The 14,910-nt window shown below is 36.0% G+C and overlaps 1 protein-coding gene across 5 annotated transcripts in view; it reads right to left on the bottom strand.

The window, feature by feature from the left end:
• Positions 1 to 6,221: 6,221 nt before the first annotated feature.
• LOC129422848 (uncharacterized) overlaps positions 6,222 to 14,910 on the bottom strand; it is a 43,775-nt gene continuing 35,086 nt past the window's right edge. For all 5 annotated transcript variants that reach the window (XM_073854098.1, XM_073854101.1, XM_055178997.2 and 2 more), the window contains 7 exons: positions 13,295 to 13,453; positions 13,054 to 13,162; positions 10,975 to 11,333; positions 9,679 to 10,828; positions 7,885 to 8,009; positions 7,544 to 7,625; positions 6,222 to 6,983 (listed from right to left, as the gene is read on the bottom strand). In XM_073854098.1, the coding sequence (XP_073710199.1) occupies positions 6,820 to 6,983; positions 7,544 to 7,625; positions 7,885 to 8,009; positions 9,679 to 10,828; positions 10,975 to 11,333; positions 13,054 to 13,162; positions 13,295 to 13,453 (2,148 nt within the window). In that variant the 3' untranslated portion in view covers positions 6,222 to 6,819. The remainder of the gene's footprint in view (positions 6,984 to 7,543; positions 7,626 to 7,884; positions 8,010 to 9,678; positions 10,829 to 10,974; positions 11,334 to 13,053; positions 13,163 to 13,294; positions 13,454 to 14,910) is intronic.

Raw genomic sequence — 14,910 nt, 5'->3', positions numbered from 1 at the left:
AAAACCCTTTTTTCACAGTCTTGGGCATGCCAAAGATTGGTAGAAACATTGGCTTTGTGCATTTTTAGTTTTTGTGCAACATCAGTTTTTATTCTTTTCCTCCCTCATTTACTGTTTTTTGCCCCATTGACTTCCATTATAACATTTATTGCTTGCAAAGAAAGCCATGACACCATATAATCATGCATTTTTGATTTTTGGTGGTTTTACCTTTTGCTAAGAGGTAAAATTTGTCATTTTTACTGTTGATCACCATGTGGCACCATTAACTCTTTAGTAGACTTGTGCAAAAAACAGAGCTTAATTTCTGGCTTGTACACCAATCTTTGACAAGCCCAAGAATGTGAAAAAGGTTTGAAAGTATCCAGGTTACAATCACTTTTTATATTGAAAATCTGTGATTTTGTGTTTTCTTTTCCATTAAATCAGTGACACAACTTATGAACTTGGCAATTGAGGAGTTAAAATCATCAAATTTTTTAGAGCATTTGGTAGTTTTGATCAGTACTGAGGGCGATTAACAGATTTATGAAAAAAAATGAAAAATTTCAAAGCATTTTCTCAAAATGTGTTAATATAAGTTTTGTCACCGAAATCATTCCATTTGCTGAAACACAGAGAAAGTTGTGGCCAAATTAAGACATAAAAAAACAAAAATGGCCTCAACCACCCACAAGGGTTAATAAGGCCCTAGTTTGTACCATTTAGGTACAGATATATACATTTGGTACCACTTTGTACCTTAGAGGTACTAATTTGGTGTACTTTTTAAAAGGGTACCGCCCCAATGACAGCTTTTGTGCCTCTTTTTTTCTGAGAGTGTACCAAATTTCAAACCAGTGTACTCACATCAAATTTTTTATATCTGTGGTTTTAATGTACAAAACTGAATAATGCACTTCAGTAAAGGTGTTATGCAAACAGTCTAAAATGTCTGGGTTATTTTTGACCCATATTGGGTAAATATTGCACAGAGGATGCTGGGTTAAAAATCACCCAATGTTGTTATGCAACCATGGATAATAATAACCCAGCCATTTTTAGAGTGAACACATGTAGAACAACAACATCAATAAAGAAAGAAAGTAGTGGGTTAAATGACAAATTTATAGTATTCATAAATAAATAAAAATGTCTGCTAAAATGTGTAAATGTAAAGTAAAATGTAGTTATATTATATTACCGGTAGATGGCGCTGCTCTCTCGTTGAGCTACAATATTCAAAATAAAGCCCATACATTGGCTGTTTCTCAATTCCAAGAACGCAAAGAACGGACCCGCGTCCTCGTGGAGATCGGCCCCGCCAGGCGACCCCGGAAGAACGAACTCGGAAGTTTTGCCGCAATGACTTCTGGGGCGAAAAGCGACCTCAGCAAGTCTGCACTCGATGCATCCTCGATATCAAGAACACATCCGGGTATTTTCATGCGTCCTCTGTCCTTGCGTTCTTGAGAATTGGAATGAACTTCGACCGTTAATGACGACGTAGAGCGAGGACACGAGGACGCAAGATCGCCGAAGAACGCACACTGAGAAACAGCCAACATTTTAATGATTTGCATGACACAATGAGCATTTTCTGTTTGCCTGACTACTGACTACTAATATATAATATTATTATATCATACAGATGTTACAATGGGGCTGAACATTTCCATCACTGAAAAAATGATTTATTGAATTTGCTAAAATTTTATGCTAAGTGGTTGCACACAAATAAATAAATGATCTAACTTGTATTTAGTTGAACTTACTCAATTGTTTTTAGTAATTAATTAAATTGAGTAGATCTAAGTTAAATTTACCAATGTTACTATTATCTAATGCTAGTTCTACTTAAATTTAGAAATATTAAATGTATTATACTACAGCACACATTAGCAAGCTACCCATAACTAACCTTCAATTGAAACTCTGATTATGGCTTAAACATTTCTAATGTAAATTATTTAAAAATCAAGGCATTTACACTTACAATGTAATGCTTTCTGATCAAAACAACACTAAACTGATACATGTCAATGAGACTTTTCTCTGCTCTACTCGTCTGCAAAACCACCTTAACGCGGCGGACCTGATACCGGGATCAAAATGACTTGATATAAAATATTCCTTTAATTTATAATGGTCTGTCATGGACCCAAATGAGATACTGTTTGAAACCTAAGAATCTTTACTTTCTGCAGATATTATATATATTTTATTTTAAGAAAGTTATTTCAACTTAATTTACACTATCCCCCAATTTTTTATTATTATTTAATATTCATATATTTCATATTTCTCAAATATGACAAACATGGGCAAGTCGTATATGAAACAATAGCTCTCATTCCCAGGAATAAGGTTATTTTGTTCTATTATCATCACATCGTTGAATGAATAATAAGTAAGAAAACTCACGTGAATCTTCAGAGTGAGCTGCCTCAGATAGCGGCCTCAAAATGGTACATGGTCTGTTAGCGTAGGTTGTCCTCTACAGAATAAGTCCATTTACAGCGTTTTCTTTGGTTGTATGCATGAATAATCTCTTGCTATTTATTGTATGTGCAAAACAAAGTACTTTTATATGAAAACTGTATTTTACATCTTTCACTTGAACGGGACTTCCTCGCTCGCTCTTCAACGTAAACAAATGGTTATTTTTTCTGGCGTTTAATGCCACCTGCTGGTAACAACCAGAACTGTCTCCAGTCTAATAAACGCCAAAAAAGATTGAGAAATCCAGTGTCAAAGACAGGGTTTAGAACACAAAAATATTTTTTAAGTGTGAAAAACAACATAAATAATACTATTTGTCACAAACAGCAGCTTTTTGTGTAACTTCAAAGGGTTTTCTGTAAAATTATATAAAGATGTTGCATGTATTCCAATGTATGTTATGAGGAGACTTCATATGTATGTAGGCTAAAATTGAATACAAGAAGGGTATTATTTCTCCCTTCAGTTGGAATAGAATAACTTTTGAATACATCAGGATAGAGACAAATATCCATTTTCCTCTGTAAGCTGACATTAGCTGAAATCAAACAAAACTGTCTGCAGGTCGCTGGAGCACTCAGGGCCAGAGTTGTACACTTTTAAATACAGACTTTAGAAAAAAAGTGCCTTTTTATTTTTGTGTTTATTAGAGGACTGTCACACATACAACCATGTTTAGCACTTTCAACAATGTTTTATATAATTTTTGAAATTGGATAGGCTAAATCTAGGCGGAAATCCCCCAAATAGCACCTGTGCTTAAACCCAACAACAAAACAGAAACTCTTTAAAATGCTAATATAACAACATACTAAACATTAATATGTTCTCATCATTTCTTAATCTTAATTAAAATGCATAAAATAATCCTTTATTTTGATATTTACTCTTAATATTCAGTCTCATGCAAAGCATGCCCAATTTTAGCAATACTGCTTTAATACAACACAACTTAAATGAGATCAAAATAGGTTGGATTAAAAACACATGTGATATGCCTAATCACTTTTCCAATATTTTTTATTTAAACCAAAAACGATATTGTAATGGATTCAATTTTAATTGTTAAATTTTATTCAGAATATTTTTTTCAGTGATCCATTGTGTAGCAATAATTTGACTACACCCATATTTAAACAAATCTGCCCTTACCTGCCTTTATTCCTGTGATCACCTTACCTGAACTTTACTCTTTCTAATTTCTCCTCTTTTGCTTATTTATGTATCTGTGGCACTATACAAGATTTATTGCTTTAATTTAAGTCGTATCCCTGAAGCACAAAGCAGGAATTTGAGTTAAAGGTCCACCAGGTTAACTTGTGGTTTTTCAGGATAGTTGATCATTCATTTAAAATATCTGCTCAGACAAGTGTAAGTTTAATCACTTAAATACCTAACATGTCTTGTGGTTTGAAAGACAAGTTTCTTTCATTCAAGCCTGTCAGAAAGTTGCAAATAGAGTTCGGTCTGATGCTAAAAGGTACACATTTTGCACCCTGTATTTAGTAAATAACAATAAATGCAGCAAATATTGTGTTATCTTGGATAACATCAATACAGTACAGTGTATGTGCATAAATAAAACAAACTATATCTAGATCAGAGGTTCAAGGGGAGAACATTTTTCAAAGACCCCCTTTAAACAGTTTCTACTGCATGTTTTTACACTTGTTTCATGTGACACACAAAAACACATTCGCTAAACATCACATTGTAGGTGTTTTCAGTGTACAACGATTCCATAATAACTAAAATTCTCAGTTATTGCCACCTTATAATTTCCAATTTTAGGTTTAATGACATTAAGAAATATTTTTAAACTAAACCAATGAGATTTAAACATTGTTTAATGTACATATAAAGGTTACAAACGACAATTTTGATTGAAATATTTTCTTATGTGTATGTTACATAAGGTTTGTGAATGACAAAGGTAATGTTTTGCATTAGGAGTGTAAGTTTGAATAGAAACTTGGACAGCCAAACCACAGAAAGAATACTGAACAGAGAGCGTGAGAAAAAATGAAAATCAAAGATAAAGTTTTTAACTTGATTAAACTGTTAATGTTCCCTCATATAGAAATACTGTCATGAGAAACAGTAAAAGGGTTCAGGACACTTATGAGCACAATAACATGCCCTAAAAGATGTTCTTAAAGGAAAACACCACCGTTTTTTAATATTTTACTATGTTCTTACCTCAACTTAGACAAATTAATACATATCTATCTTTTTTCAATGCATGCAGTTAATCTTCGTACAGCGCCTTGTGAATGTGTTAGCATTTAGCCTAGCTCCATTCATTCCTATGGCTCCAAACAGGGATGAATGTAGAAGCCACCAAACACTTTCCCTATTTAAAGACTGTTACATGAGTAGTTACACGAGTAAGTATGGTGGCACAAAATAAAACTTTTGGTTGGAGCTATTGGAATGAATGGGGCTAGGCTAAATGCTAACACATTCAAGAAGCGCTGCACTGAAAAATGATTCATTGAATTTAATCAATTTCTTTAAGGTAAGTGGTTGCAATCAATTTATTTAAGCTAAATCTAAACAAAAAGATTAGTAAAGTAAAATAAAATATAAAACTTTTGTTTAAATGTAGCTTAAATAAATTGATTGCAACCACTCACCCCAAAAAAATAGATTAAATTCAATGAATAATTTTTTTCAGTGTGTACAAAGATTAAAAGTGCACGCACATAGAAAATTATTGAAAAATTGTGTTTTCCTTTAAATATATAAAAAATAAAACCGCCCAAACAACAAAAAAACTGCAAAACACTGCAAACAATGTCCTATCTGAAGACATATTTACTGTAAATTTAATATCTGAATATGCTATTGAGTAGTTAAACCTCATCTTATGTAGAGCCCGACCGATAAAGGATTTTGAAGGCCGATACCGATACAAATGTGTGTTGGTTGTAAAATCCGATATATCGGCCGATATCTTTTTTTCAGAAACATGCAACAAAACATCTTTTAATTGTTATTCAATCAATGTATGTCTCGTGACCAACTCACCATGAACTCACTTAACCGTTGTTCTCTTTGCCCGACTCAGGCTGGATCAGCAGGTTGCAGGATGTGTGACGCGTTATACAAGAGTTTTGCCAACAGGGAGGTTGTAGAGTGCTCTCTGGTGGACAACCTATTCAACGGCAACACCCATGACATGGTTGAAGGCCGTTTCGTCCAGTTTTTTAAAAAATATTAATTTATCGGCCATTATTAATGCAGATACGGATAGTTTAAAAAATGCCTAATATCGGCCTGCCGATATATCAGTCGAGCTCTAATCTCATGTTGGGATCAGATCAATTAAAATTTGTGTGAATTTCTTTTCAATTATCATTTTTGAAATGCCTACGTATATTAATATACATTTTAAATTTAGTAATGCTTTTAGATGCGCTTGCCCAAAAATTGGGTAAAAATGTAGCTGCATTCATTCACATGTGGGATGCCTGATAATTGAACTTATGACTTTGAGATTACTATTGTAATGCTATCAGTATCTTATCAGCTGAACTGGAACTTGATTTGGAAATGAATGTTAATGGTTGTTGGCATCTGTTTGACAACAACAATAATAATAATAATAATAATAATAATAATAATAATAATACAGACAGTGCTACACCAATAAAGAAATAAATGAAATAAAGATCACCTTTTTAACACCTCTGTGAAGAATCAAATTAGTTTTGTTGAACAAATCGAATAAACATGGCTTCATTATTTTTCTTGATTTATTTTTTCTGTACTTTATATTTTATGTACAAGTCACAAACTGTATGTAAATAGAAAAATAAATCGAAAATACATAAAACATTCCAGAGTGAGATAAATAAATACAAAGATACCATCAGCTCATAATAACTGTGTTGTTATTAACTTAAAAGCCTAAAATATTTCATACCAATGTTACTTAGTAGTGAGCAGTGAAGGTATCCATTCAGTCCTAAATTAAGACAACATTGATGGAGGTTCAAAATATGCAAACGTAATTCTGCAGGTTAAACAAAATGAATGCATTTTTTTTTGTTAATAACAAAACTCATCAGGATTTCTTTCATTTTCTAACTGTATGTTAGAAGATCCTATTTACATGAATGTATACTTCTGCAGTGAACCAAATCATGATTAAGATATTACGCATATACCCAATGCTTACGTTTTCTTTATATCAGACAAGTTCTGAAAAAGCAAAATTAGTCTGTACAAGTTTTCTATTACTGCTCACATTATGTAGGTGTAACAAAAATATAAAGGAGTAAGCCACTGAAGTGAAATTGTCTTTTGCTGAAGCCTGTATGCCAGCCGAGTCCTTCATTGAACGATCTGAGGCATTTCACTCCATGCCTTGGCTTTCTTCTTGGCTAAGGCCATCCAGGGAGGCTCATCTTGAGCTAAAGGTGCAGTGGATGGGATAGCGGTCCTCTTACTCTCCTTCTCCACCATCGACGGGTTGGATATCTCCATCGAGCAGAACACTGTTCATTCAAAAACAATGGTTCATGTATTTATTATATAAAGATAAAATTCAATTATGTTTTAAAATATTAAACTCGATATATAGACAGTTACATCCAATATCCAATAGGGGGCAGAATAGGGTCTCTAATCATGACAACCTCACCCTAATTATTTTAAGCTATTTTCAGCTGAACCCCTTTGACCTAAATTATTTACTTGAAGTACCCCTGAGATTTCAAGTCAATATTTTAATAATTTAATAGCATATTTGCATATTTAACTTCAAAAACATTTATTTTTCATTCCTTTAAAATGTGGTATCAGTAGTATTCTTGATATTTGCATTTTTATTTAATTGTAATTATTTAATTTTGTTTTGTTTTATAATTTACTTGTAATCAATCACCCCAGCTTGAAAAACCCTGTATTAAGAGATAAACGTATCATTTAAATTTTTTTTCAGGTCGGTGAACATTTTCATCCCGATGGCAAAAATCTTAATTAAAAAAATTAAATATATAAATATATTGCCATGTACGACCATGACAGCATTTGATATTAATGGAAAGATTGTTACCTTTTATACATGGCTGTGCAAGTTGCTCTTGGGTGACTGAATTTGGTAAGCTGGGCAGAGAATCTGGCCGTTTAAGATCCTCCTGACAACAAGACGACAAGATTTGGAAAAACAAAGGACATTTGAGAGATGGACACAAAATGTATGTACATGACATTTTAAAGTATATACCAATGTACATTTTCTCAAACTCGAATTAGAAAAAACAGTACCAAAACATATTTATATTGTCTATAAGCTTATTTCACTTGATTGAAACTTCACAGGAGACTGTATTTTACAAAGTTTCAACATGCACAGATGACATTTTCCTATGAGAAAGTTTTCAACATGACACAAACCTGTGAGTTATGTTTCTCCGGAGAGGTCTCTGGAGAGTTGTCAATAAAGTTCCTCTGCTTCTGCCTCGCCATAGAGATCCAGCTTGGAGACTCTGTGTCACCAACAGATACTCGACTCACCGGATCTGCAGATGACATGAAATGTAAATCAAGATGTTTCATACGCTGGAGCTTTACAAAAAAAAGAATCCCCTGTTTACTTTATTAGTAAAATGTAACTACAGTTTACAGTACAATTCATGGTATAACTTCAACAAAAACACTTTTATTTCTGCTAACAACCAAGGCCATCCAAGGAAGAAAAATATGAAACATCTATGTGTGATGTAATAAGGGTAAATTGTATACATCAATAGCTGAATACATAAGCTTTCCATTGATATATGGTTTGTTAGGATAGGACAATATTTGGCTGAGATACAACTATTTGAAGATCTGGAATTTTAGAGTGCAAAAAAATCTAAATATTGAGATAAGATCACCTTTAAAGTGACACTTTGTAGTTTTTCAACCTTCATAATATATTTTCAAGACCCTTGTGACGGTACATCGACTTAAAATAGGTTGAATGACCCCCATAGCCTGACGGGGTCTGTATTGCTTTTACTTTTAAACTTGGGGTTTCAGGTAGTAACCCTAGCACAAAAAAAAAACAAAAAAAATCTGCTTTACGGCATTCGTCACTTCCTCCACTTCCTCAAATTCGGACATGAGATCGCAACTATTTAAGAAAAAAAAAACCAAGGGTTTGTCAGCGGAGACCAGAAAGAGAAAAGGGGAGAGTGACAGGGATCAATTATATTGGGCCAGCGTTCACTCACTGGCATGAACTAAAGGAGGAGGCTTTACTAGTAAGTAATGTTATATTGCTTGCATATGTAACTTAAGTCCTGTCTGGCGCCCAAACACTGTTTTTTTACGTGAATTTTACTGGAGTCTACTTGGAGAGTGTAGAGAGAGACTTATATCACGTGATGCTATGGCGCCGTGGTAGCGTCGTGGACCTACGACACGGGCGAGACGGGTTCGAATACACTTTAAGGCAATTTTTTATATAAACTTTAACCATGGTAGGAAATTTACAACATATCTTCATGTAACATGATCTTTACTTGGGGGGGGGGGGGGTCTAAATCTATTTCATGCATTCTGACTTACTAACACAGTTAAAGAGTTGGATTCCCGAATGCACTACGTTAGGATTCAGAACGTTTTTTTTCAAACATGAAAGATTCATTCGTAACAATCTTTCTTTTATGGGCAATTTCACTACAGGAAGTACAGTGGAAGTCCTTATATAGGCACTTAAACCAAAATAGCGAACACACACACCAATCAAGAGCTGACACGAAATCAATGTCACCAGAGAAGTGTGCTGTTGTTTTTATGCTTGTTTAGCTTCCCAATAAACCCAACATTATGAAAACAATGGGTATAGTTTTTATCTGGGGTAGCAGTGTAGTTGTGTGTGTGTGTTTGTTTAACGCTGGATTTCGTTTCGTAATTTCAACCCATACAATGTATTTTCGGCTATTGCTACGAATATACCCAACTGTTTTGTGGTCCATGGGTAACATTTAATCCCACTTTTCAAGACTACATTATTTCTACTACATTGTATCCAATATTCTTTCTGTATTTTTAATTTCACTCTGCAATGAAATATTACAAAAGACAAATAGATTGCAAACGCCATTAAACATGAAATACTGTTTGTGTCTTTTATTGATGTTGCAGTCAAAAGTAAAGATCGAACCGGAAAACCGAAATTAGCTTTTTAAAGACTTGAATTACCTGAGAGTTTCCTGCTAGACATCACTGCATCAACTATCAAATCAGACTTCATAGGCACCACCGTCTTCCTTCTGTGTTGGTCAATGTCTGGGGTCTCCGGACTCTCTAGTATCTCTGACTCTTCCTGGCCTTTTTGCGAAGAGGTCCGAGTCGATTCTCCATCTAAACCATATCGATGCAATACAGCGGTCTTTCTCAACCTCACTCCAAAACGGTTCCCTGAGGTAGACTCTTCCTGAACATGGGATTTCTCTTTTCTTACGGGAAACGACGGTGTACTGTGAGTTCGGGCCGGTTTGGAACGTTCCTCTTTTGGCGGTGTGAAAGACTCATTTGTTTGGGGAGATTCATCGGACGCTTTAGTCCCTTCAGTCTCTGAAACCCCTGGTGAGATCATCTGGAGCTGCTCTCTGACAACCCCAGTAGTCAAAGACCGTTGCCAGGCAGGGGCTATGGTGAACCGAGGTCGAACCTCATCGCCGGCGGTCTGCTCTGACTCGAGAACTTCCTTCTGTTCAGATAAAACATCGAGGTTTACTTCCTGAAGCCCACCAGACACACGGCGCTTACCGGGTTCCTCTTCCTTCTCCAGAAGATACACTGACGTATTGGAAAGTGGAGAATGGAGGATTGGACTGTCTTGCTTGTGAGTCGCTGTAGAGGAAATTACCTCAACCGGCCGCTCTGAGTTTAAGACGTTGGCTCTGACTGTCTGAGATGTCAAAGTAATGTTTTCAATATCATTTGGTTCAGGAGTTGACCGTCTTTGAACGTCTCGAGGTTCTCCAACATCTTTCTTCTCCGGTTCCACCACTGTCAGGTCACTGATCTTCTTATCTGCATCAACTTTGGTTTTACTTTCCAATTTGTCCTCATTAATAACTTCAACATAATCCTTCACATTCACGGCAAAATCTTCCGTCTTTTCTTTCAACTCAGTCTTTGCTGCATCTTCTTTGGCATTCGCACTAATATTCACATTGGCTTTAGTCTCTTTTCTAGGCACTTCTAATGACTCTTCTTCTGAAGTCTCTTCTGCAATCTCTACTGAAAATGACAGCGAATCAGAGAGAGGAACCAGAGAGGAGAGATCTCTGTTGGCTTTCTCTTGGAGTCGAGCGTCCACACTCTCAGTTTTCACTTCTGCTACCTACAAAAAAAGCAGAAGTTATACACCAAAACAAGGATGCATCACTACGTACGTTTATTGGTATTTGGGCTGTGAATAGTTATTGGGATGTTTTTGGATGTCCACTGAATCATAGCCACTAACATATGAGACTAAATGTGGTGTACCTCATTCTGAGGAATCATGATATCATTCTCCAGTGCAAGTCCTGATACAAGAGGACTCTTCAGGGAGCTCAAGACTTCCTCCAGCAATGACCCCTGATCCTTAGGAATGACCTCACATCCTGTGTCCAGCAGGAAGTCATCAGTCTGTAGCTGAAGTGTCACTGGACTCTCCCAGGCCGAGACCTCAGGCTGATCCTCATCAGAAACACGTTCCCCTTCTTCAGAGACGTCTCCAGCTGAGGATTTTGGAGGCGTTTTTTGACACTGGGCGGAGTCAGGCAAGTCTTCACGATCAGAAGTAAAGGAGGATGTCTTTGACTCCCGGGTCTTGTTGTGTGAATCAGGAATCATGGGTAAATCTAGACCAAACAAATGTATATAGTTATATAATATGCCATTATATCAAAAATTACCCATACATAAATCTATATGAAGCTTATTTAACTAAGTTCGGGAGGAGCATGGTCATGTAATCCAACCAACAGGGTTTCCCACACCTTAGTTAACTTCAAATTCAAGGACCTTTCAACGACTTTCCAGGTCCAATACCCTCAAATTCAAGAACTTAATGTGGGGACACATTTTAAGTGAGAGCAAGATTACATCGTGTTACCTTTTAAGATACATTGTTACAGTTCCCTTTCGAGGGAACTCGCGCTGCGTCACTGTGGTGACAACCAATGGTGAGGCTTAATAATAAAGACAGGGTGACGCGGTATCGCTATCTGAAATATTGTTAAAGATGGCATTACAAGGACGCAGTAAGTATGGCAAGGGAGACGCAGCGCCTCGTTCCCTTCTCAGGGAACAACAGTTACATACGTAACCCAAGACGTTTTAATGTGTCAAACACAACTATGCAAAAAAGCATTTTGGTATGAATCAACATTCGCATACAGAAAGAAGATATAAGCATTTAATGCGAACAGTTTAGCACGTGTGCTTAAAAAGTCTAGAATTTTTATGATATTATCCTACACTACACAGGGAATAATATGGATTTTTTCCAGAAAACTGTATATTTTCAACAACTTGCCAGGACCTTGAATTATTTCCCCCAGATTCACAAACTTTCAAGGATTTCAAGGACCCGTGGGAACCCTGTATATTTATAAACCATGGCAATCACAACCATCTATCGTAACATCATGGCTATATTAAAGTTGGGGTGCATCATTTCTGAAAAACACCTTGAAAAATGGGAGTCGGGACGAGTACCAAAACACGCTTGTAGCAAATAAGCAGTAAGGGGCGTGTCTACTAACCGACATCCTTGCCTGGGTTGCGTATGTGCGCGGCGGGTCTATCAAATGAGGGTCCAGATTCTATTGGGGTAGGGGCGTGTTTGTTTAGGTAATTTTAAATGTCAACACTGGCTTTAGAGATCATGCACCCTGCTTTTAATGTGTCAAAAAATGGTTAATACACTGTTACTATAATAAAATTATGGTTAATTTTCATTAGGGAAGTGACTTGGAATGACATGACCAGGGTATATACAGTACAGCAGTACAATTCAATTCAATTAAAATGATTTAATGTTCTGGTGTGCACTATACTTAAGCACTGACAGAAAACCTTCGTTGAGCTGGCTCAAATGTCTTGGACAATAAAAGAAACAGACTGCACTTTAGTGGGGGAAGAGTTGTCCAACTTTTTGGAAGTAGCAATATTTATACTCTGTTTAAAGCAATAGCACTGCCATTATTTATGTTTATTAAAGAAATCCATTATATGTAAAAAATGAGTTAATGTTGTAGAAATGCTGAATAGCAAAAACCACCTTTGAACGTTGTCATGTTGTCTTATTATATTTGTTTTAGCTTAATTTGTGCCTCTCTTATTATGTTGGTCAGTTGAATGTTAATTAGATCCAATCCATGTTCAGTAAAAATAATTTGATGCAAAAAAAAAAAAAAACTAGCTACTAATAGACCAACTGTAGAGTATTGTATACAAGTGTTTAATATCGGAATCGGCATCGGCCAGGAGTTGTCTGTTTAAATCGGTATCGGCCCCAAAAAATCCTATCGGTGCATCCCTATATAATAGTTAAATATTAAAGCATGTGACACGTACATTCACTTTCCTCTTCTACGATGATTGTAACTATCCGTAGTTTGTCCTCCGTCTCTCTAAGCAGCAGTTTTTCTCTCGGGTCTCGTCTCTTGTTTTCCAACATGTGCCGCTAAACGTGAACAAAAATTTGAAACATTTAACAAGAATAAAATACACCAAAAAAAATCTTCTTTGGTTTGGTATGATGAGGCTCCATAGATAATTAAAGAAGAGTATGAATAGTTAATGTGAAAGATCTTACGCTGACTGGCTTTCTCCTGGTGCAGGCTTTGGCTTTGACTGCGATGCGGTGACGGGCAGCCGTGCTGTCTAAACAGCCGTCGGAGCTGGCTGGTAAACTGAAGTCTGCTGGGACGGGAGCCTGAGGGGTGCTGGGTCTGGAAGAGCTGTCATATGACATCTATATATGATCGGAGAGGACAAGAGATTTAAGTAGGCATATAATCATACAGTAATTACATTCCATGATCAGGTCAACTGAGTACTGGGTAATTTCATAAAAATGATGTATTAAATATAAAATAATAATAATAATAATGCTAAAATAATCCAAACCATTTCCATTCCCAAACCCACAAATGTGGCATACAATTCTAAATAGATGGTTGAATTGAATGCATGATTTCCTTCCATCTCTTAACCACCAGCACAACAAGACTGCCAGTTTATATTTCAAGTCACCAATGCACACGGCACCAAACCCGAATATTGTCCAGCTCAATAAAACAGATACTGAACCACCAAAACCACAACTGACGCATCATGACCAATTATGATGATTGTCCTCAGCTATTTCCTTTCAAAACCAAAGACAAACAAAAACCCTGACGGCTGAAAAAACACTTGGTTACTGTTGGCAAACTCACAATCATCATTGCTAGAGTATAAACACCCATGTCCTTTGAAGATTTGGTGCCAAATCTCCATTTTGAAAGCCAACCGAAAACAACTTCTGAAGTACTCCAACAACCACACTTGTGTTCAAAGCAATGCACTGTAAAAAAGTTGGTTCAACTTAAAAAATGTACTATGGGTAGGTTTCCTCAAAAACACAACATTTCCAGCAAAAAGTTGAGATAATTGCATTTTTAAGAAATCAGATTAACAGCAATCCTCAAAACATACACAAAGTTCTTACTGTTTGCCCTAAGGGTCTGCCTCCGTGTTTTATAGGGTAACCTGGTGGATAATACGAAAAAACTCGTCAATGGCGGGGAACGAGTTAAGTTACCTGGTTGCCTTTAAATGTTAATTCAACTTACAATATTAGTTGACAATTATTTTTTACTTTTTTGAGTTAACTAATATTTTCAAAATTAAAGTAGCTGTGAATCAAGGAACAAATTTTACCTTGAGCTTTTGTTATATACTTAAACGAACATCCTGCAAGTTTCAGAACTGAAAACATCCTTGTTACTAAAATATTAACTGTTATTGGCACCAAGCCTATAACGCCTGGTTCTGGAATGTACCTAGTTATGACGTAGTAGTCGATATTTAAACACCACCTCCACTTAACGTCTACTTCGGTAGCCCCGCCCACTGGTTCACGCAAACTGGATAGCGTCCAAGCAACAAAAATGTCATTGAAGACTGCAAAATATTGTTCAGTGACTGGTTGTGGAATTAAAAAGCAATGCTGTTCCATCAATATATGGCGCAGCAATTTCATGTGGGTAATTTTTTTTGTGCTATTGCTTTATTAGAGATCGCTTGATATGACCTGATCGTGTGTAACATCCACAATGGAGCATCCTTGATATTTTTGTGTCTGTGGTCAAGCCAGTCATGGTTTTAAAACACAGTCAAGCGATTTAGATTCTGATGCACAATTACAGTGTTGTTTAAAAGGTAATT

The sequence above is a fragment of the Misgurnus anguillicaudatus genome, chromosome 16 (genome assembly GCF_027580225.2).
Source record: "Misgurnus anguillicaudatus chromosome 16, ASM2758022v2, whole genome shotgun sequence".
NCBI classification, from domain to species: Eukaryota; Metazoa; Chordata; class Actinopteri; order Cypriniformes; family Cobitidae; genus Misgurnus; species Misgurnus anguillicaudatus.
The sequence above is the reverse complement of the archived record's forward strand: the minus strand, read 5'-3'. Positions and strand labels throughout refer to the sequence as shown.